This window comes from Doryrhamphus excisus, chromosome 1 (genome assembly GCF_030265055.1).
Source record: "Doryrhamphus excisus isolate RoL2022-K1 chromosome 1, RoL_Dexc_1.0, whole genome shotgun sequence".
Taxonomy (NCBI): domain Eukaryota; kingdom Metazoa; phylum Chordata; class Actinopteri; order Syngnathiformes; family Syngnathidae; genus Doryrhamphus; species Doryrhamphus excisus.
In genome coordinates this window covers 38,354,715-38,378,078 of record NC_080466.1, presented here as the reverse complement: position 1 = coordinate 38,378,078, position 23,364 = coordinate 38,354,715, and the positions used below count along the sequence as shown (strand labels likewise).

The window sequence follows — 23,364 nt, the reverse complement described above, 5'->3', positions numbered from 1 at the left end:
AAGGCGACTATAGGGGTGTTACTTTTTGGCTGTAGGTTTCTAATCATGTTAAAAAGTGTATTTTGAAGGTCGTAAACAGGTTTTCTATGCCGTAACTATGAAAATATTCAATTTGTAAACAAGGAATGCTACTTTGTGGAAATTAAAACGTATCATGGTCAGGTCCGGAACCAATTAACGTCAATAAACGAGGGATTACTGTAAACCAAAGGGCTAATTATACCATTAAAATTTGTGATCATCTGTGGAAAATGTTCTTCCAAAGCCAAAGCCACACATATTGACCTCACACACTACCGAGTACTGTATTGACACAATAATAAGCGTAGTTAGCATGTTTTTGGAATGTGGGAGGTATCCGGAGTAACCAGAGAAAACCCACGCATGCACGGTGAGAACATGCAAACTCCACACAGAGATGGCAGAGAGTGGAATTGAACTCGGGTCTCCTAGCTGTGAGGCCTGCATGATAACCACCGTGCAGCCCTGGACTATATTTTTTCTCATAAAAATTGAGGATGTCCGATATTTGCTTTTTTATATTACCCAACTGTCAATTTCTGATACCAATGATATGTGCAAGTCCAAGTCCAAGTCCCAGATGAAGACTAGACGATGCTGCTTTCCACTTGTAAGAAGAAGACACATGACGAAAGTTGACATATCTACCGTGTGTTCTCTCCTCAAGGTTCAACATGCCTCACGATGACAGCAACAAATGTAAGGAGGACGGCGTCAAGATTCAGCAGCACGTGATGGCCCCCACCCTCAACTACAACACAAACCCTTGGATGTGGTCCAAGTGTAGCAGGAAGTACATCACAGAGTTCCTCGAGTATGTCACAATCTTTTTCTCTGCTATTGTTCCAAAATACACACGGCTTTGATTGTGTTTGTTTTTTTTAAGATTTGGAGAAGTTGCTGAAACAAGCACAGATTCAAATCAGATAAAGCTTATTCATATGTTGCATGTTAGAGAGAAAGTGGTGTAAAGATGCTGATGATGATATGATTTCATGGAGATACGAGGGCAACAGTGGGAGTGCAGTCAGTGTGTGTTGTTAGTAGAATGGAACGCACTTGGTGTCCTCAAGACCGTCGTAGCCCACCCGTTTGTTCAAAGAAATAACACAATACTATCTGACAGCTCTTAACGAACTCCCAGCCATTCAAAATCTCGTTTCCCAGTGTCCATCAGTCAGTGGACGCTGGGCACTGTGCAGAAAAATACCCACCCAATTTCCCTGTACTGAACGTTCTTTCTTGTCTGTTTGTGTCTTTTGTTTTCCTTTTTTTTCTTTAAGTCATTTTATTTCTATTTCTTAATAGCACAGGCTATGGTGAGTGCTTGCTCGACGAGCCCGTTTCTAGGCCATACAGTCTCTCGCAGCAGCTGCCTGGACGGATATACGATGTCAATAAACAGTGTGAATTGATATTTGGGCCAGGAACACAGGTGTGCCCTTATATGGTAAGTGGACTGTAAAGTGTGCGATGTTGTAGGAGCCGCTTGTGTTATGATCCTTTGGCTGCGCCGCATATCTGCTCGGTCTGAAGCTTGCTAAGTCATTTTCTGTGTATAATAGCAGCACTGTAATTCGACAATAGTCTAGTCTGCTGCTGACTAAGGGAAAAACAATGGTGATAAAATAGTAATGTGTCATGTGTGTTTACTAATAGACCCAATGTCGGAGGCTGTGGTGTACTAGCCCAGAGGGCGCCCAGCGGGGCTGCAGGACACAGCATATGCCGTGGGCTGACGGCACTGACTGCTCTCCTGGAAAGGTAAGCGTCACGTACAAAATGAAGGCAAACTTTTTTTAAGCAGCTCAAGAAAAAGAAAAAAGTGAATTTAATGACAAATCTTGTCATGCATGCGCATATTTTTAATTTATGGGTGTCAAACTCAACTTATCTGGAGGGCTGCTGGAGTCTGGGTGAGGCTGGGCGAGGCTGGGCCACAGGAAGTCTTTCACAAAGAAGTCTTCCAAGGAATATAGGAAATATAACATTGTAAAATATAACATGTTTTGTAAGGCTGCATGCATTAGCGCCTTACACTCAAAATTACGAGTGTGCCTGAAAGCCTCAAAATGCTTTGTTGATGGTTGTATGTTTTTTTTATATTTCAGATACTACTAAAACGTGGGTAGTTGTTCTTTTAGAGTTGGACACCATGGACAGATTCCAGTCAGATTTCATACTCTACAAGCAATATCAAAACTAGCTAAAACTGTCAGTGCTGCACTTGTAAATCGCAGCAAAACACACCCAAAGTCGGTGATATTTACAATGTGTGTATGTATGCCACATTTCAGCCAAAGTTAGCTGGGATAGGCTCCAGCTCACCTGTATCGCAAATAGATGTACAGATACACAGATACATATCAGTGAATGGCAAAAAAACCTCAGTATTATTAAACCAAACCATAAAAATGTTCGCCTGAGTGGTTAGCACGCAGGCCACACAGCTCGGAGACCCGAGTTCAATTCCACCCTCAGCCATCATGTGTGGAGTTTGCATGTTCTCCCTGTGCATGCGTGGGTTTTCTCACAACAGTGGTTCTCAGTTATTATATAGACTCAGCTGCACGGTGGATAAGGGGTTAGCACACAGGCCACACAGCTGGGGGACCAGGGTTCAATTCCACCTTCAGTCATCTTTGTGTGGAGTTTGCATGTTCTCCCCGTGCATGTGTGGGTTTTCTCCGGGTACTCCGGTTTCCTCCCACATTCCAAAAAACATGCTAGGTTAATTGGTGACTCCAAATTGTTCATAGGTATGAATGTGAGTGTGAATGGTTGTTTGTCTATATGTGCACTGTGATTGGCTGGCCACCAGTCCAGGGTGTACCCCGCCTCTCGCCCGAATAGTTCCCCCGAATGAACACCCTAAACCTTTGTCACTGAGCAGAGGGATGAGAAGGTGAGAAGACACCTGGGATAGGCTCCAGCATCCTTGTGAGGATAAGCAGTAGAAAATGAATGAATGTTTTGTATGACTCTGTCTAGGGAACCTCAAGTTCACTGTTGGCCAATTAAAGAGCCTCTTGCCTTATGCATGCTGAAGTGGGACTTGAAAATCCCCACAATATATGTCTATATATACCATAGTGGTGGCTTAGTGGTTAGCATGTTGGCCACACAGTTGGTAGATCTGGATCATGGCCTTTCAATCAATCTTTGGGCATCTCATGTGGAGTTTGCATGTTCTCGCTGTGCGTGCGTGGGTTTACTCCCAGCTTCCTCCCGCTCTCCAAAAATATGCATGTTAGGTTAATTGGAGACTATATATTGTGTGAATGGTTGTTTTCTATACATGCCCTGCAATTGGTTGGCTAGGCCATGTGGCATAGACGCTGGATGGATATATATACAGTTCCGTAATATAAATACATATAAAACGCCCACACTATATGCCACGTGAGTTTGATACCTCAGTGGTGTCCAAAGTGCGTCCCGTGGCTTCTTTTTTACTGGCCCAAAAATGGGTATAATACAGCAAAAAGGCACAATGTAAAGTGCTAAAGCTGAAATATTGAAACTAATAACTTTGTCTTTAATTGAAAATACAACATTGAAAAATATATTAAAATATCAAAGTGCATCCTGTACGCTCCCTTGACGGAAAACGTTTCTACACTCCTGTTTTCTCCCCTTACCTTTGTAAACACACTCTTATTGTGGGGGAAGTTAGGTGCCTTGCTCATAGGCACCTCATCTGTGAATGCATATAGAGTTTTATAGAGTGAAGGTGGGGTCATATCAAGGTCATATCCTGCACCATTAAGAATGGGATTTATTTTGGTTTGTCATAATAAGAATGTGGGCTGCACGGTGTGCAAGTGGTTAGCACACAGGCCTCACATCTAAGAGACCCGAGTTCAATTCCACCCTCGGCCATCTCTGTGTGGAGTTTGCACGGTCTCCTCGTGCATGCGTGGGTTTTTTCCGGTTTCCTCCCACATTCCAAAAACATGCTAGGTTAATTAGCGACTCCAAATTGTCCATAGGTATGAATGTGAGTGTGAATGGTTGTTTGTCTATATGTGCCCTGTGATTGGCTGGCTGGGGTGCACCCCACCGCAATGCGACCCTCGTGAGGATAAGTGGTAAAAAATGAATGAATAATAAGAATGTGATGATGTGGAATTACTTAGACATTTATTGTTTCCTTCTTGAATTACTGCACCTCTGTCAGGACATGAAAAATGCATTCTGCCCGGCAACAGAACACCACACAAAACACTTGAACCATATTGGTCTGATCGAGTGATTACCCCGCCGTTATTGAACGTGTGTTTGACATTTCTTGTCTTCTATTCAGACAGACACGGAGGTGAAATATTTCCCTGTATAATTTCTCACAGATTAGCATCAAAGCCCGGCAGAGCAGATAAATATGTAGCCATTTCCCATGATGCACTTTCATGAGCTGTCTTGTTCTCACCATCCTACCACTTTTCTTCCTTCTGTTTGTTATTCTTTGTCATCCTGGTGCCAAACCATCTTGTTCTTCTTCCTCTCCTGATGCAGCACTGCAAACACGGCCTCTGCATAGCCAAAGAGCACGACGCCGCACCTGTGGAGGGGGCATGGGGAGTTTGGAGTCCTTTCGGTACCTGCTCTCGGACTTGTGGCGGGGGCATCAAGATGGCAGTGCGCGAATGCAACCGACCCGTGTGAGCACTCCTCTTTGTAGTCACGCATGCCTGCTGGACCCGGTCTCGATCTTAGATGCCAAAGTCAATGTTCCATACATCAATCCACCTGAAGGGAATTCTTTCCATAGCTAATGTTCACCAATGCTTTCTCTGGTGACCAATCTTAAAAGGTTGATTCCCGGTAAATGCACTAATCACATCAAGTGCATTTCTGCTGTTTTTTTTTTTTTTTACAAGTAGCTGCAAGACACGCAAGGAGTGCTGAGAATATGCTAAACTCTGTTTATTATTCCTGCCGCCTTTTTTCGTAAGTGTGGGTCCAAATCCTGTCGTGAGAATCCACACATTGACTCGGATTCTCATTTATCAACATTTGACGGTTAGAATCTGGCCTTAAAACTGTCAAAACAGATTGGAACAAAATGTGTGAACGCTGTCAAAAACTGTACTCTAATCCAGATTTCACATTTGGAAGCAATTTTAATTCAGTATGGAGCCCATTTAACATTTTTTCTCAGTGAAAAACTAGTATGTACACTTGTAGGACTTCACATTATTATTATTTATAGTGTATTACACTATCATAAGCTTTTCACAAACAAGCTTTTAGTTTCAGCATTATTAAAGTTTGTATCTATTCCTAATATAATGTCCGGACCAGACCCAGGAACGGAGGGATGTACTGCGTCGGTCGCCGAATGAAGTTCCGTTCCTGTAACTCTGAGCCGTGCTCCAAGCAGAAGAAAGATTTCAGGGAGGAGCAGTGCGCCGCTTTCGATGGCAGACATTTCAACATCAACGGTCTACCTCCTAACGTTCGCTGGGTGCCCAAATACAGCGGAAGTAAGTCCTGCATCATGCTACGTAGCTCACCTGTTTTTATTCATAATTATTTTTGTTTGGCCAGTCCTGATGAAGGACAGGTGTAAACTGTTCTGCAGGGTGGCAGGCAGCACGGCCTACTATCAGCTCAGGGACCGGGTTACCGACGGCACGCCTTGTGGACCTGATACCAATGACATCTGCGTCCAAGGCTTGTGTAGAGTGAGTTTCTTTACGCTTATCAGCATCGAGCACTGTGAGTGGGAAGTTATCATTCTTCCAAACAGACAGGAAATATTATATACAGGAATATTAATACAGGAAATACAAACAGTTTACATGCTTCCCTTTGCTTGCATGGGTTCCTTCTTAAGTCCTTGGTGTCCTCCCATAGTCCAAAATATGTATGTTCAGATAACTGGACTTTTTTGCATCAGCCTTGTCGATGACCCTGATGAAAAACGAACTCAGGGATTATTCTAAACCAGGGGTCTCAAACACGTGGCCCGCGGGCCATATGTGGCCCACAGGACACTAGTTTAGGCCCCCGCCTTGATATGAAAGTTTAACGTTAGTGCGGCCCGCACAAGTTTGATATGGATGCTGTATGGTATCATGTACCCAGAAAAAATTATTACGTTTGATTAATGTTCATGTTAAAGGTTAAATAACTGTTAATAGTTATCCTCCCTATCTGTGTGGAAGTGGTAAGTTTTTGGCCTTTTAAGTTTAAAGGAAATAACTTGGAGGCTACCGTTTAGGTCGCTAGCTCTCTAGTTTGCGAGTTAGCATGTGTCTCAAAGACCCTGCAGTTGCGCAATATGTTGTAAATAAAAAGAGTATAAATGTGACTATAGTCGTGTTTTGTCATGTCTACAGGGCTCTAATAATGCTTTGTTCATTTTAATCTGAAAAAAATAATTTGTCTACCCACCAATTATATGTGGTTTCTTAAGTTTTTATTATTTGCTGTTTTATTATTATTATTATATTTATTTATTACTGATTGATTGATTTTCTTTATTCTTGATTTGTTTATTTATTTTTCATCTTATTTTGTGTAGAAAAATAAAAAGTAAGATATTTGAGAACAGTGGAATGTTTTATCAAAGCTTTTCTTGTAGAAAATTGGAACCAAAGCGAAGTTTTTAAAAAAAAATTGTTTTTAATATTTTTTTTTTCTTGGGGAAAACCTGATGCGGCCCAGTCTCACCCAGACCCGAGCTGGGTGAGACCCCTGTTCTAAACCATGTTTCTCTTACATATGTCTCTCTTTCCCCACATTACCGAGCAGCAAGCTGGCTGTGACCATGTACTGAACTCCAAAGCCAGGAGAGACAAGTGTGGTGTATGCGGAGGGGACAACTCTTCCTGCAAAACTGTGGCAGGCACCTTCAACATTGTACGCTACGGTAAGTGACACACTATTCATGGTCTCTCTTCGTTTGTGTTGAATCTGATGTTCTATACACTTCATGCATGCACAGGCTACAATGAAGTCGTGCGGATACCCAGTGGTGCTACAAACGTGGATGTGCGTCAACACAGCTACTCAGGGAAACCAGAGGATGACAACTACCTCGGTAGGAAACCTCGGTACAAAATATGAGCATGCACGCTTGTCATTGTGAGAAAGTTATTGACCTTAGAAGTAATTTATCATTTTTTGTGGTCATTTTATTGTATTAGATTGTGAAGTTGTGCCCAACCTTGTGGTAGCTTCACTTATAGATATTAACTACATAATATATTTTAATGGGGCTGCACGGCGGACAAGTGGCTAGCGTGCAGGCCTCTCAGCTAGGAGACCCGAGTTCAATTCCACCCTCCGCCATCTCTGTGTGGAGTTTGCATGTTCTCCCCGTGCATGCGTAGTTTTTCTCCGGGTACTCCGGTTTCCTCCCACATTTGGCGACTCCAAATTGTCCATAGGTATGAATGTGAGTGTGAATGGTTGTTTGTCTATATGTGCCCCCAGGGTGTACCCCGCCTCTCGCCTGAAGACAGCTGGGATAGGCTCCAGCAATTTAATCATACAGTCAAACCTCAGTTTTCGAAAGGCCGGGTTTTCGATAAAATGCTCCCCAAAAGTTTTTGCAAACCGGCTCGGTCGGTTCGGTATCGTACCACATTTTGTGTACCTACAATTTTTTACTGTAATGAACTGCTGTCTCAGTCTCCATGCATTTTTCTTGACTATGAAAAATAACTAAATAGGTAAATAACCCGCCATGGGGGTCAAGAAAGTTGCAAGTGCCACCATTTGATGAAGAAGGTGAGAAACAATATATTGAATATTAAAATATTAAATATTGAATGAGGTTGAGATAATGCTAACAATAAGTTCCATCCCGGTAAGGAAAAAAAGATATGAAAGAAGCTATTATTGAGAAAAATCTCGGAAATCAAACACTTTCTTCCCTCTCCGCTCCTTGCAGAGTTTTCAGTAAAGATACAAGTGATATTAAATGTTTATTTATCCATTTAATTGGTCATTTATAATTATTTCATGCTATTTTTCTGCGTGTAAAACTATAATTATTCTCTATAAAATGTATTTTGGAACAGATTCATTTTGGATTTACATTATTTCTTATGGGAAAATATTGCTTCAGGTTTTGTACGATTGGGTTTTCAACTGACCTTTTGGAAATAAAACTGAGGTGCCACTCTATATGAGGGATTGTGATGTTATGGTTGGTGTAGTTTGAATTAAATCTAGTAGTTATGGGAAGTATTTACACCATAATTTCATATGTTCAAGCTAGGTGTTTTTGATGAATGCAGATTTAAAAAAAGCTCCGGCATGCATTTTGTGTCTCTGCTTGCCCGCTGGTGTCCATCTTTGTGTGAAAAAGGTATGAAGGTGTACTTCACACTCAGCATGGACGTGGCAGCTTTTCCACTACAGGTCTTATTGGCATGGGCATGCTAAAACCTGAGCTCCGATATCCCTTGGGCTCTGTCAAGGTGAACATGTCTATGTGTGCAGAGTGTGTATGCATGGATGATTATGTGTGTGTGTGTTTTATTTATTCACAAGCTGGAACTTTTTGCAAAGCCTTCAAAAAGGACAGCTATTCAATCTCTCGTCGTCAATCTTTGTATGCTGTTTTAGCGCAGTGCCATTGGATCAAAAGATGCTGCCTGAATGAAAAGCAGTCATATTAGTATAACGTGTGAAATGGTGGGGAAATTCAAGGCAGGAAATCAGACGTGCTGTATAATCGCATTAGGGTTAGTGAGTGCAGCAATCAGGCTGTTTGGCCAAATAGGACCAGACATGCCTGTGTGGTACTTCGGTGGGAATAAGCAATTATTTTGCCTACTTCATATGTCTTAATGTCTAATTCACTTTGTCACGGCAAATAAAATTAGCTCCAGCTCCTGTGTGGTGTACCTTAGACAGAACCCTTTAAAATGATTTTATTTTCTTCACCAAAGCCGGTTTGATCCCATGTGGAAAATGACTCAATCCGGACCTTCAGTTCAGCTGGATAAATCGCCCCCACGTGACCGTGCTTCTTTCTGTGTCCCCGCAGCCATATCAAACAACCGTGGAGAGTTCCTGCTCAATGGAGAGTTTGTAGTCAGCATGTTCAAAAGGGAAATTAAAGTCGGAAACGCTGTCATCGAGTACAGTGGATCCGACCATGTTATTGAGAGGATCAATTGTACCGAGCGCATCGAGGAGGAGATCATCGTCCAGGTACGTTGATTTACTTCTGCGACGAATAATGGAAAAATGGTTTAACCCTTGTAAATAATGCTTATTTATGAAGCTGTTTGGTGTAATGTTCAATGTCTGCTTGTATGTTGGATTACACAACATGTATGTCTTCATGGTAGGTGCTGTCTGTGGGGAACCTTTACAACCCAGATGTCAGGTACTCCTTCAACATCCCCATAGAGGATAAACCTCAGCAGTTCCTCTGGGATGCCTATGGTCCGTGGCAGGAGTGCAGCCGCCTGTGCCAAGGTGAGGGGAGGGGGGGTGACGATGAAATAGAGAAGTTGAATTTAGGCACCATAACAGTGGTTCTCAGTTATTGTATAGACTCAGGCTGCACGGTGGAAAAGTGTTTAGTGCGCAGGCCACACAACAGGGAGACCAGAGTTCAATTCCACCTTCGGTCATCTCTGTGTGGAGTTTGCATGTTCTTCCCGTAGGGTTTTTCCGGGTACTCCGGTTTCCTCCCACATTCCAAAAACATGCTAGGTTAATTAGCAACTCCAAATTGTCCATAGGTATGAATGTGAGTGTGAATGGTTGTTTGTCTATATGTGCCCTGTGATTGGCTGGCGACCAAAAGTGAAGTAGAGGTCATGTTTGAGGCTTTTTTTTCATTATTTGAGCAATCTTCGGGCGGCACGGTGGTCGAGTGGTTAGCGCACAGACCTCACAGCTAGGAGACCAGGGTTCAATTCCACCCTTGGCCATTTCTGTGTGGAGTTTGCATGTTCTCCCTGTGCACGTGTGGGTTTTCTCCAGGTACTCCGGTTTCCTCCCACATTCCAAAAACATGCTAGGTTAATTGCCGACTCCAAATTGTCCATAGGTATGAATGTGAGTGTGAATGGTTGTTTGTCTATTTGTGCCCTGAGGATAAGCAGTAGAAAATGAATGAAGTCAAAACTGAACCCATGCAACAGCAACAATGGAGTAATGAAGCATCAAAGTATATTCAAGAGTCAAATTGCATGCTGAATAAGACAAATTCATACATGTTAGCAGGTCTACACAAATATTGTCACATCCCCACCTAATATTTCACCGCGTTGGAACCCTCTCCACTATTTGAGAAGCACTGAGTTATAGGAACATACCATAACGCAAAGTGTAGCTAACCTTGGCATGGTCACGCGAGATGCATAGATTTGGATCATCTTCACAGGGAGCCGCCGCGGTAAATATGTGAACGTATACGGAATGTAGGTGTGCAGGGGTGGATTGCAGGTAAATGCAAAAAACTTTCCCTGACTCATGACTCAAACATTTTGTTAGTCCCTTAATCCCCATTTTGGCACTAACCTTCCTTAACAAAATACGAGGGGGTTCCCACTTGTGATATTTATTTGGACAGTCTGCCAATGCAGAAAACAACTTTGTACTGACTATCTTTGAACACACCACCACCGGACCAAAGATGCACTAATTTCAGTAGTGTTAATAACATTTTCTCCAAAATAGCAAGTTTTATTTCTGCAGAAAACACATCTCATCCACTCGAAGTTGGTAACACAGCATACGTGTGAAGCCGTTATGCTTCACTAATAATGTTTGGGGTCCTTGAAAGCAGCACACTTGCCGTGAGATGCTAAAGTGAAACTTACATATAACTTTTATATCGTGACTCCGATTCCACCTGCACATCAATCATCTTAAATTATCATTCATTAGTGGTACCTACACATTATGTACTTTAAAATGAGTTTAAGTGTGTTATGTAATAATTACAGCAGTCGCTTTTATTGCATATGTTGATGGAAATCAGAGGAGAATGTCTATGACATTTTTATTCATTCATTCATTCATTTTTTACCACTTATCCTGCTGGAGCCTATCCCAGTCATCTTCCAGCAAGAGGAGGGGTACACCCTGGACTGGTGGCCAGCCAATCACAGGGCACATATAGACAAACAACCATTCACACTCACATTCATACCTATGGACAATTTGGAGTCGCCAATTAACCTAGCATATTTTTGGAACACATGCACGGGGAAAACATGCAAACTGCACACATGGATGGCTGAGGATGGAATCGAACTTAGGTCTCCTGACTGTGTGGCCTGCGTGCTAACCACTTATGCAAGACATTTTTATGGTTGGGTTTAATAATACTGAGATTTTTTGCCATTCACTGATATGTATCTGTGTATCTGTTCATCTATTTGCTATACGGGTGAGCTGGAGCCTATCCCAGCTAGCTAACATTGGCTGAAATGTCGCATACTGCACATGAGTATGAGCAACAAGTGGCTGTTTTGTAAATATCACCTACTTTTTGCTGTGATTTACAAGTGCAGCACTGACAGTTTTAGCTAGTTTTGATCTTGCTTGTAGAGTATGAAATCTGACTGGAATCTGTCCATGGTGTCCAACACTAAAAGAACCACTACCCTCTTTTTAGTAGTATGTAAAATATAAAAATATACAACCATCAACAAAGCATTTTGAGGCATTCAGGCACACTTGTAATTTTGAGTGTTAGGCGCTAATTGTTTTTCATTTTTTTATCCATGTACCCCTTATGGCAATCAACGTGTAATAAAGATGTGCAGTGTAAATCCGGCTATAGATTGATCTGACCAAGCTGCCTTCTGGTGTCTCGTAGGTGAGAAGAAGAGGAAAGTTCTTTGTAGCAGAGAGTCAGACCGCGTGGTGGTGTCGGACCAGAGATGCCATGGCGTACCAAGACCCGCCATCATCTCTGAGCCCTGCAACACAGAATGCGAACTGAGGTTTGTGTCACCAGTTTCATCCATTTTTCAGACCCAACTGATTACCCAACTGATTTGCATATGGATATCATATATACGGGATGTACCACAGGTGGCATGTTGCCCGAAAGAGTGAGTGCACAGCTCAGTGTGGTCTGGGATATCGCACCCTGGATATATTCTGTGCTAAGGTCAGCCGCACGGATGGGAAAACCCAGAAAATCGATGACCGCTACTGTAGCGGTCAACGCAAACCTGATGACAAGGAAGGTTGCCATGGAGATTGTAATTCCGGAGGCTGGGAGTACTCACCCTGGTCAGAGGTGAGACTAATTGGATTGATTGGCAAAGTTTAGAGATTTTTTTTTTTTTTACACATTATGTTTCCTCTTGTTATTTTTGTTGTTCAGTGCTCCAAAAGTTGTGGTGGGGGCACCCGCCGAAGAGGGGCAGTGTGTCGAAAGGCAGCGGAGCCCGAGGGCGATGAGAGCAAATGTAGTCAAAGAGACAAGCTGGCCGTCCAACCCTGCAATGAATTCCTCTGTCCACAATGGAAGACCGCCGACTGGTCCGAGGTTTGTTTAGTAGTAACCAATGTACATAACATACACATTTCATGTACTTCCTGGTTCTTACGGGTTAACTCAAGAAGAAATTATTGGAAAAATATTGGAAAATCAGTGATTACAGGTTACACTTGCAGACCAAAGAGCTCACAAAGCTTTGGGTTGCATTCCAGAAATATTTGACATTTCCCATGTGGGTGCCTCCAAATACACACAACTACACTGTACTATACTCGGTATACTGTACATATACAGTCCCCCTTTACATCTGGCATCCATTGTAGGAATCATAATATACAATTGTTTCTCGGAAAACGATGGTCGTCATCCTTATACTTACGTCTTCATTATAAACTTCCTTCCTTTCAGTGCCTGGTCACGTGCGGGAAAGGCTATAAGCACCGCCAGACGTGGTGCCAGTTCGGTGAGGATCGTCTAGATGACCGCTTTTGTGGTTCATCGAAACCTGAGTCGGTCCAGACGTGTCAGCAGCAGGAGTGTGCCTCTTGGCAGGTCGGCCCCTGGGGACAGGTAAAGACCCACAATGTCAAGAAGTCCTCTGTAGAATAACAGTAATGTGCTAGCAATAGAGACGCCGTCTCTTTACTGTTATTTTAGCTTTTGTACTGTGAAATCACTTCACGGCTTATTACTGTTTGGGTGAAACGCAGTATATTTCTGTGTTTCTTCTATTTTCACTTCATTGCTGGCCGCAGAGACGCCAGCAATACAGTATAATTGTGCAGTTTCCGTACTGTTGACCAATTTCACAGCCTGCAGTAAAAAAAAATATACAGCAGCGTATTTCAGTAATCATTTGATTTTACAGTAACATTCTGGGGTTACTTTCAAATCTCACTTTTTACTGTAAACAGATTTAATACGGTAGGTAACACAGCATTTTGGAACGTCTAAAATAGAAATTTTCACTGCAATCAAAATCACAGTTCCTACCACATTGTGATTTAGTCCTACATTTATTTTATGTACATATTTAGATTCCTTAATCATGAAAAAAATACCATTTGCAATTTGATTCATAAGGATAAAAATATGAGTTCAGTTGTAGAAAATTGCATTTTCCATAATGCCTGTTTTGTTCTGGATCTGGCTCCATAGATGTTGAAGAAATCTGTTGTCACCCTCCAGATTCCAGAGTGTAGCATGTTTGTAGCTTCATTCAGAGGTCCGATGGAATTCTTCCATTATCCGAATCAGCCTTAGATTTTTTTCAGAAGCGGTTGGAAACTTGTTCTGTATTTATTTTTAAGTGCTCTATCCATTTTTTTGGATTTATATGCACAAATATCGAAAATGGCCCTATCTCACAATTGAAAGAATGCTTTAAAAAAAATGACTGGATCCAGACAGTGATCCGGATCATCTCCGAAATGTCATCAGTTCTTACATATCCCATTTCTGACAATTCCTGAAAATTTCAACCAAATCCTTTCGGAACTTTTCAAGTTATTTTGAACGCAAACAAACATAAATGCCAGCACAAAGTTGGAGTCGCCAATCAACCTAGCATGTTTTTGGAATGTGGGAGGAAACCGGAGTACCCGAAAAAAAAAAACCCACGCATGCACGGGGAGAACATGCAAACTCTACCAGAGATGGCTGAGGATGGAACAACAAAAACTCGGGATGTCCGATTTTGGCTTTTTTGCCAAAAAAAAACATGACACATCTCCTTTGGTGGAATGAACACATACCGTATTTTCTGGACTATAAGTCGCTTCGGAGTATAAGTCGCACAAGGCCAAAAATGCATAATCAGGTAGACAAATTTTTTGCGGGTAATTTATTTTACAATCTACTTGACAAAAACCGACATTACGTCCTCTTGGAAGGCAAGTTATAACAATAAAAGAATCGAGAACATGCTGAATAGGTGTAAGATATGCTAACACAATGCTTATTCAGCTACACAAAAAATAAACATAAACAGAAAAGGTGTCCAGTGTTTATGGAACATAAACAGTTTTTTCATTTATAAGTCGCTCTGGAGTATAAGTCGCAGGAACAGCCAACCTATGAAAAAAGTGAGACTTATAGTCCGGAAAATACGGTATTTGTTGTATACAGCATTTTTTAAATAGCGGTTTTCATGATAGGGGAAAAAAATCTGATACCGATATCAAAATGCTGATATCGGGACGATAAATAGCAGTAGCAATAATTATCGAACATCCCTTGTCCCTAGAGCTCAATAACCTGCTGTAAATACTGTCCTATTCAAAGTCAATGAGGTTCTTAGTCGTGTATATTCCTTGTGGCCAACTACTTCTGGGTGCCCTTTCCTTGGATGGTCTTGGACCCTCTACAGAACCTGAAATCAGAATAGTCTATGATCAATGACTGAATGGAGAACTCCATTCTGTAGTTGGAGTTTGTCTGAGTTCTCTTCCTGGTATTGATATCATGAGATGTTTAGTGTCTCTGTCACTGCCATGATTACCCCCACATCAGCTACTTTGGCGGTCTATTAACATTAGTTGACCATCCTGGATTCACCTTGCGTCTGGCGCTTGCATCACTGCAAATTTAGCTGATGTAATCTTCTTAAAAATACTCGGTGGATATTTGTGCCGCCCCAAAACATCATAGGATGTGCCCATAAGATATATTTGAAGCTGTTTAATGAAGCATGGTCCAATGGTAACTGAAGTTGCCGCCACACAAATTTGACCATATTTCATTGGAACCAGTGAGGCAGAAAACTGTGTGGAGTGGAACCCTTTGATTTTGAGTCTGGAGTCTTTCTTCATATTCAATCATCTACTTGCGTTTATACGTTTAGAGTGTCTTTTAAGAGAGGAAATAACTATTGTGCGTACGAGTGCTGATGTTGTCATTTCTGTGTTTTTTGCCTTTTTTTTCCCCCTGCCAACACACTGTGACTAATGTCCTGCCATCATTTCTCTTCCACCCCCACTTTCTCTTTGAACCTAGTGCACTACCTCGTGTGGGCTCGGGTACCAGATGCGAGCTGTCAAGTGTGTTGTTGGGTCTTATGGGGCTGTCATGGAAGACTCTGAATGTAATGCTGCCACCCGACCCACTGATGCCCAGGTAAGCACGAGGAACACGCTCTTTCTCCCACTTCTTTTTGTTCATTCTTCTCGCAGTGGCAACTGATCAAAGGAAGTTTTCAAGATTTTCCCATAAGTTTTTTTTGTGCTACTGCAAGTATAGCCTTATTAAGTACACTGTACGAAACAAATAACGACAGAGAATATCATTGCCACCTGGTCTCAATAAAGCTGTCTGATCTAGTGCAGTCTACAGGGAAACGCAGGAGTAATATATCTCGTTGCATTAAAAAAAAAACAAAAAAAAACCTCCTGCTTTATGTAAGAAACAATAAATGTCCGACTAAAGTATACAGTATGTGCAATATATCACATTTTAGCTTATATTTCACACATTCTGTCTGGTAAAGCCGAGGATGAAGTAGAGAGTTGACTTTTCACCTTTCAAGTCACTATGGCAGGGGTGGGCAAACTACGGCCCCGGGGGCTACATGCGGCCCACCAAGCGTTTGAATCTGTCCCGCCAGTTGCTTTCTAAGTATTTCAACTTTTAATATACAAACTGGCAACATGACTTGCAAGTGGGATGTCTTATTTAGTAAAAACAACAACAAAACTGAAAAATGACATACATAGTTTGTTGTGGTCTGATGAAAAAAGGGACATGTGAACATACAGCTGATATTATAACACTTTTACAGATAAAATTAGACAAATAATTCAAGGAAAATTATAAGCATAAAATAGTGTGTGTTAAGTATATGTTCTGGCCCCCCCGGACAATTTAGTTAACTTGAGTCAAAATATTTGCCCACCCCTACACTATGGTGTGAAGGGTAGAGTCTACCGCAGCATCACTACAAAAATAAATTAAAATAAATAAAATTAAAATTAAAATTAAAATTAAAATTAAAATTAAAATTAAAATTAAAATTAAAATTAAAATTAAAATTAAAATTAAAATTAAAATTAAAATTAAAATTAAAATTAAAATTAAAATTAAAATTAAAATTAAAATTAAAATTAAAAGTCAGGGGTCAGCACACGTGGCTCTTCAGCCTCCTTGTTGTGGCTCGCTTTGCAAAGCTCAAAAAAAAAATTTTAACACCCGAGTGCGTCAAAATGAGTTTAAAAAATCCAACTTTGTGTGAGACCATGAAGGCATCCTGGCTGAGTCCTGACTGGTTACACAAGGATGAGCCGACAGGATGCTATTCAGTTCTCTCTCACACAGGTAAACATGGAGGTCAAAAATCATACTTTTTAAGAGCAATTTGACATTTTTATAAAATGAATTAGAGATCATTTTAAAAGCAGTGGCATGGGAACTTGGTTTTGCCAGAATAAACAAATCAGGTAAGTTTAATTGACACATACATTTATGTAAGTTTATCACCAATACTAGCAAGAGTATTGCATCAACTGGTTTTTCTTATCTGAACTACTTTGACACCCCAAAATTTCCTCCAAATTTGACAGCTAAAAAACTGTGGGAAACAGTTTATAAGAGTTTATAAGACCTTGTTTTAAAGCGACGTTTTTCAGCTCCAGGCTATTTTTCTTTAGTGGGCAAAGGAGTAAAATGGCTCTTTTCATAGTACAGGTTGCCGACCCCTGGACTAAGTGTCCAAGTGCCCAACATAGATAGGCGTAGAAATGGCAAGGAAACCTATTTCCAAGTTGAATGACAGTTCTGTGTGGTCAGTCTGCGGTGTGAACCTCTTTGTGAGGGGCTGAGCCTGCAGACTCAGGATGAGGCCACCATGTAGTCGGAGCAGCTCTTAAATCCGGTGCCTCAGCCGGCAAAATCAGTGACCCCGAAGAAGTCGGGCCCACCTTGTTGTGATTCTAACCAGCCAGCCATGAAGTCGGCCATGAAACTGCCAGTCCCAGCAGCAGCCAATTGGGACTTGGGACAGAAACGGGGTGCAGAAGAAGTTTAAGTGCAAGGGTAAAAGGCAAGAGAGCTTTTTATTTTTTTCCACACAGATAGCATGAGTGGGAAGGCTGGACCTTTATTAGCGCCAGTTCATTGCACGCCTAGCAGCTTTGACTGTGACCACGAGTGTGGAATGTGTAGCCTGTGAGATTTGACTAAGGCTCTCATTCCTAAAGACCGAGGTCAGAGGGCAGCGCAGGGCATAGGAGGGAGAAAGAGAAAAGGACGGAAGGTTACGGACAAGGGGGTGGATAAGGGGTGGAGTTGTGAACCACGCCAGCATGGGCATTGGACCCCTGAATACCACTCCACTATGACCTGTTATGACAGGGATCAGGGCTTTATGCTGAGTGGCTTACTGCCACAATCCATAGTTTGAACTGACAGGGAGACGCAGCTCATGTTGTTTTGCTAAGCTGATAAGGCCTGATGGGAAACGCAACCACATTTTTAGCGGTATACAGAACCGCATCGGTTATTCATAAGCGTTTCATATCGGGGAATCGGCCATTTTACAATGATTGCATGGTTATTCTTGTTCTTCCTGCAGGACTGTGAATTATCCCAGTGTCCAAACAGTCATCCTGTTCCACCAGGACCCAAAGTCCCTTCTCATCAGGGACATAAAACCCAGTGGCGGTTTGGTTCCTGGACCCAGGTCGGTGATCCCGCCATATCTCCGATGAATTTGTCGTTTTTCAGCTTTCCATAGTTAATACTTTTTCTCATTTATTCAACAGTGCAGCGCCAGCTGTGGCAAAGGGACACGGATGCGTTATGTAAGTTGCCGTGACAACCACGGTGGCGTCGCAGAAGACTCGGCATGTGCTCATCTCCCGAAACCTCCCGCCCGAGAAGTGTGCTCTGTTGTGGCCTGTGGACAGTGGAAAGTGTTGGAATGGACAATGGTAGGAACAAAGCTTTTTTAGTAGGGATATCTGATAACAGGCTGCATGGTGGTCAAGTGGTTAGTGCTCAGGTCTCACACCGAGGAGACCCAAGTTCGATTCCACCCTCGGCCATCTCTGTGTGGAGTTTGCATGTTCTCCCCGTGCATGTGTGGATTTTCACCAGTTTCCTCCCACATTCCAAAAACATGCTAGGTTCATTGGCAACTCTACTAAATTGAATGTGAGTGGTTAGCGCGCAGACCTCACAGTTAGCAGACCCGAGTTCAATTCCACCCTCGGCCATCTCTGTGTCGAGTTTGCATGTTCTGGGTTTTCTCCGGGTACTCCGGTTTCCCCCCGCATTCCAAAAACATGCTAGGTTAATTGGCGACTCCAAATTGTCCATAGGTATGAATGTGAGTGTGAATGGTTGTTTGTCTATATGTGCCCTGTGATTGGCTGGCAACCAGTCCAGGGTGTACCTTGCCTCTCACTTGAAGACAGCTGGGATAGGCTCCAGCACCCCCTATGACTCTTGTGAGGATAAACGGTAGAAAATGGATGTACGGATAGTCTACTGGCAAGGGACAACTGTACTTTGGATTCCATTTCACACCTCAGGAGTTGGAATCAAACACAGGAATCAAACCCAGCTAGCGTACCTGCAGCAAAATAATAAGCGACGGGAGATGTGTGGAATGAGCCCAGTTTCTAATTTCACTGATTGTATTAGTCTAGTGTTTTATACTTTGCACTTTACTATGTTATACAGATGTTTGTGCCACATAGAAATGTGCAGCTTACCAAATTGGATCATTGCCAGAACATCATAATTTTTTGGGGGGTTGAAACAAAATCTTTATAACTTACATTATGTTTTGCAGAATGTGTCATATTTTACCCAAACAGTGTTTATTTGTGGCCAACTATTAGCATCGTGTGTTCATTCATTCCATAAGAACTGCTGCCAATATCGGTAGTAGTCGATATCTGTATCAGTGGTGAAGTGGTGAACAATCATGGTGTATTTGATATCGGTAAGACAGCCGGTATTGAGCAGCTCTACTTTTTCTCTTCTTTTCAAGTGCCGTAATCCTAACAGAGGGGAACCTCTCAAGTCATAAGTCATGCAAAGCAGGACTAGGACCAAATTTAGAAAGACCTCGCAGATCCCTCATGTGCTGCAAGCCCTTTTTGAATGTGACCAGACGAGGATGGGAAAAGAATCCTTGTGCATCATGGTGGTCTCGGCCAATAGCAACATAACTAAAGGATGATTCAGGACATCGGGTCTAATGTGGAACCGATGCAGAAAAGCTTAAACAGAAGAAATGTGATCTCCTAGTTCCTTTCAGCACACGTGCAACAGCATTTTTGATCTGCAATAATGTCATAGCATTTGCAGTACATCTCTTCACCTTAATTACATAACATAAAAAAAATATGCATCATTAGTACTGCTGTCCAGATGCTATTTTCCTCCTAGTGTGTTTACTTTATGATGCACTTTACCAAAGCTAACACTGAGACTGGACACACGCTCCATCTGCTTTAGCAGCTAGGATGCAAGTGGAAAAAAAGACTTGCTTGTTTGTGTGTCTGTGTAAGTTATGCTTGTGTGTGTGTGTGTGTGTGTGTGTGTTGTGAGAGAGCGAGAGGATATGGAGACAGGCATGCATTTTTTGGGCTGAGAGATCCAAGGGGCTGCAGTTGGGGGCTGCAACCTTGCTTACAGATGGTTTTCATCAGCACGCTTGTGATGCCGTACTTATCAAGACAGTTGCAGAAGCCCATTTTTTATCCACACACTTGCTTGTTAGTCTCTGGTGTGACCCACCGTATTTGACAACCAATAACGCAAAACACTGTCATGTAAGCAAGTATCTGCATTATCTTCGTATATAAAACACCATTACAGTACTGTCTTTTGTAATCATGTAACATTTGATAACGTTGTGTCAGAGCAGTGCAAATTCCTGTAGTTGCATAAGCACTGTAGAGTAGTTGGCCTGATGCATAACAGAATGGGGGGAGCTGGGGGAGACACCATTACTGTTGGACAGAAGATCTGGCTTCTGTTATTTCACTAAAAGGAGGGTCAATACTAAAATATGACAAAATAAAGTCATGACCCGGTCCATTCAGAATGTTTTACACTACAGTAATGGTAATGGTTTTATTTCATTTGAACATGCATCAGATTAAAATTGAATGCATCCCATAATCAGTTCCCAGTTCCACATGTCCAAAAGGAGTAGGAAGAAGCAAAGCTTATTAAATCCTACCACTCCCATCTGGTACTTTTACAATTACTAACTGTTACATTTGTTCACTTCCTGCTTTCCTAATTTTAATTTTAATTTTAATTTTAATTTTAATTTTAATTTTAATTTTAATTTTAATTTTAATTTTAATTTTAATTTTAATTTTAATTTTAATTTTAATTTTAATTTAATTTTAATTTTTTTTGTCACATACCGAAGTACAAGGTGATATGACCATCCAATGACATAATGGTTACCATAGTAACCGTCAATATAGTGATATATATAGCACATCATGACTCTTCATCCTTGTATTTAGCAAACATCAACTGCTTGTATTGTTTCTTGAATTGGCTCATCGTTGTGCATTGTTTGATTTCCTTACTCAATCCATTCCATAGTTTGATTCCACATACTGAAATGCTACGGCTTTTTAACGTAGTCCTAGCATCCCAGCCCTAGTATTTGTGATTTTAGAAATAAGGAGTTAGTGTGTTCTCTGTAGGCAGCATTATGAATTACAGTACATTTAGCGAGTATTTGGAGGAATAGAACCTCGGTTCCTCATGCATTATGTTACAGTACAGTCCTAAAAGTGCATTATGGTAAGGTTGTATGTGTTTGCTGTGCCACAGTATATTTTTAGAATACTCCGTGGGCAAATAAAGACCAGACTACCCGCCTAAAATTGCCGCCGGGCCGCACTTTGGTCACCCCTGGTTTTGTTTTTTTAGTCAAGTGCATGTGTAACAGTAAGAGTTTAAATGAGGTGATGTTTATTTTACTTTCAGTAAAATTCCTCACCTGAAGAGCGGCGTTAAAAGTAGCATACCGAACAATGGCAGCACGCTGCTTTCATCTTATGCACTCATCTTTGACCGTATACGGAGGTGAAAAACCGGTGCACCTCCCCCTCGGCGGGCACCGAAGCTGAGAACATGCGCCGGGTCTGCACATCGACATAACAGCAACGTTGTTGCTTAGACTCTCCTATAGTTCAAAGGTCAAAACTGTGTTGTGCCGCTCGGGACGAACGGTTTCTAACAATATTTCATTTTTGTACCGCTTATCCTCACAAGGGTCGTGGGCGTGCTGGAGCCTATCCCAGCTGTCTTCAGGCGAGAGGCGGGGTACACCCTGGACTGGTGGCCAGCCAATCACAGGGCACATATAGACAAACAACCATTCACACTCACATTCATACCTATGGACAATTTGGAGTCGCTAATTAACCTTAGTTAGCGTGCAGACCTCACAGCTAGGAGACCAGGGTTCAATTCCACCCTCTGTGTGGAGTTTGCATGTTCTCCCCGTGCATGCGTGGGTTTTCTCCGGGTATTCCGGTTTCCTCCCACATTCCAAAAACATGCTAGGCTAATTAGCGACTCCAAATTTTCCATAGGTATGAATGTGAGTGTGAATGGTTGTTTGTCTATATGTGCCCTGTGATTGGCTGGCCACCAGTCCAGAAGACAGCTGGGATAGGCTCCAGCACCCCCGCGACCCTTGTGAGGAAAAGTAGAAAATGAATGAATTAATAATTAACCTAGCATGTTTTTGGAATGTGGGAGGAAACCGGAGTACCCGGAGAAAACCCACGCATGCACAGGCAGAACATGCAAACTCCACACAATTGGAATTGAACTCATGTCTCCTAGCTGTGAGGCCTGTGTGCTAACCACTCAACAACCGTGCAGCCCTTCTAACAATATAATTGACTTTATTTCATGACATGAATCTGATTTCAGTGTTCGGTAACCTGTGGTCAGGGGAAGACCACACGCCAAGTGGTCTGCGTCAACTTCAGTGACCAAGAGGTGAACGCTAGTGAGTGCGACCCTGACGATCGGCCAAGCACGGAGCAGGACTGCGCCATGTCTCAATGCCCGTCCTACGCCAGCGATTCCAAACCTTTCCCATCCTCACCAAACAGCAGTGCACGGAACATCATTCCTCAAAGCCAATCCCACCAATGGCGGACCGGACCCTGGGGCGCGGTGAGTAAACTGTAAAGCCTTTATAGCAGGGGTCTGAAACACGCGGCTCGCGGGCCAAATGTGGCCCGCTCGACACTAGTTTGAGGCCCCCGCCTTGATATGAAAGTTTAATGTTAGTGCGGCCCGCGCAAGTTTGATATGGATGCTGTATGGTATCATGTACCCAGAAAAAATTATTACGTTTGATTAATGTTCATGTTAAAGGTTAAATAACTGTTAATAGTTATCCTCCCTATCCGTGTGGAAGTGGTAAGTTTTTGGCTATTTAAGTTTAAAGGAAATAACTTGAAGGCTACCGTTTAGGTCGCTAGCTCTCTAGTTTGCGAGTTAGCATGTGTCTCAAGACCCTGCAGTTGCGCAATATGTTGTAAATAAAAAGAGTATAAATGTGACTATAGTCGTGTTTTGTCATGTCTACAGGGCTCTAATAATGCTTTGTTCATTTTAATCTGAAAAAAATAATTTGTCTACCCACCAACTATATGTGGTTTCTTAAGTTTTTATTATTTGCCGTTTTATTATTATTATTATTATATTTATTTATTTATTACTGATTGATTTTCTTTATTCTTGATTTGTTTATTTATTTTTCATCTTATTTTGTGTAGAAAAATAAAAATTAAGATATTTGAGAACAGTGGAATGTTTTATCAGAGCTTTTATTGTAGAAAATTGGAACCAAAGCGAAGTTTAAAAAATTTTCTTTTTTTAATAAATGCGTTTTGTTTTTGTTTTTTTTGGTT

At 41.8% G+C, this 23,364-nt stretch overlaps 1 protein-coding gene and 1 long non-coding RNA gene across 4 annotated transcripts in view; one reads left to right on the top strand and one right to left on the bottom strand.

Annotated features, from left to right (window-relative positions):
* The window catches only part of LOC131131656 (A disintegrin and metalloproteinase with thrombospondin motifs 9-like), a 73,579-nt gene that overhangs the window by 28,439 nt on the left and 21,776 nt on the right, over positions 1-23,364 (top strand). For all 3 annotated transcript variants that reach the window (XM_058076548.1, XM_058076544.1, XM_058076557.1), the window contains 18 exons: positions 689-835; positions 1,330-1,471; positions 1,681-1,785; positions 4,537-4,682; positions 5,326-5,507; positions 5,572-5,708; positions 6,781-6,898; positions 6,974-7,069; positions 9,029-9,195; positions 9,336-9,465; positions 11,825-11,951; positions 12,043-12,253; positions 12,341-12,505; positions 12,866-13,027; positions 15,452-15,571; positions 18,021-18,128; positions 18,211-18,378; positions 22,373-22,621. In XM_058076548.1, coding sequence (XP_057932531.1) covers positions 689-835; positions 1,330-1,471; positions 1,681-1,785; positions 4,537-4,682; positions 5,326-5,507; positions 5,572-5,708; positions 6,781-6,898; positions 6,974-7,069; positions 9,029-9,195; positions 9,336-9,465; positions 11,825-11,951; positions 12,043-12,253; positions 12,341-12,505; positions 12,866-13,027; positions 15,452-15,571; positions 18,021-18,128; positions 18,211-18,378; positions 22,373-22,621 — 2,680 coding nt within the window. The remainder of the gene's footprint in view (positions 1-688; positions 836-1,329; positions 1,472-1,680; positions 1,786-4,536; positions 4,683-5,325; positions 5,508-5,571; positions 5,709-6,780; positions 6,899-6,973; positions 7,070-9,028; positions 9,196-9,335; positions 9,466-11,824; positions 11,952-12,042; positions 12,254-12,340; positions 12,506-12,865; positions 13,028-15,451; positions 15,572-18,020; positions 18,129-18,210; positions 18,379-22,372; positions 22,622-23,364) is intronic.
* The window catches only part of LOC131131666 (uncharacterized), a 30,203-nt gene continuing 19,683 nt past the window's right edge, over positions 12,845-23,364 (bottom strand). The window contains exon 8 of the long non-coding RNA XR_009130226.1: positions 12,845-13,017. This is a non-coding gene — a long non-coding RNA (uncharacterized LOC131131666). The remainder of the gene's footprint in view (positions 13,018-23,364) is intronic.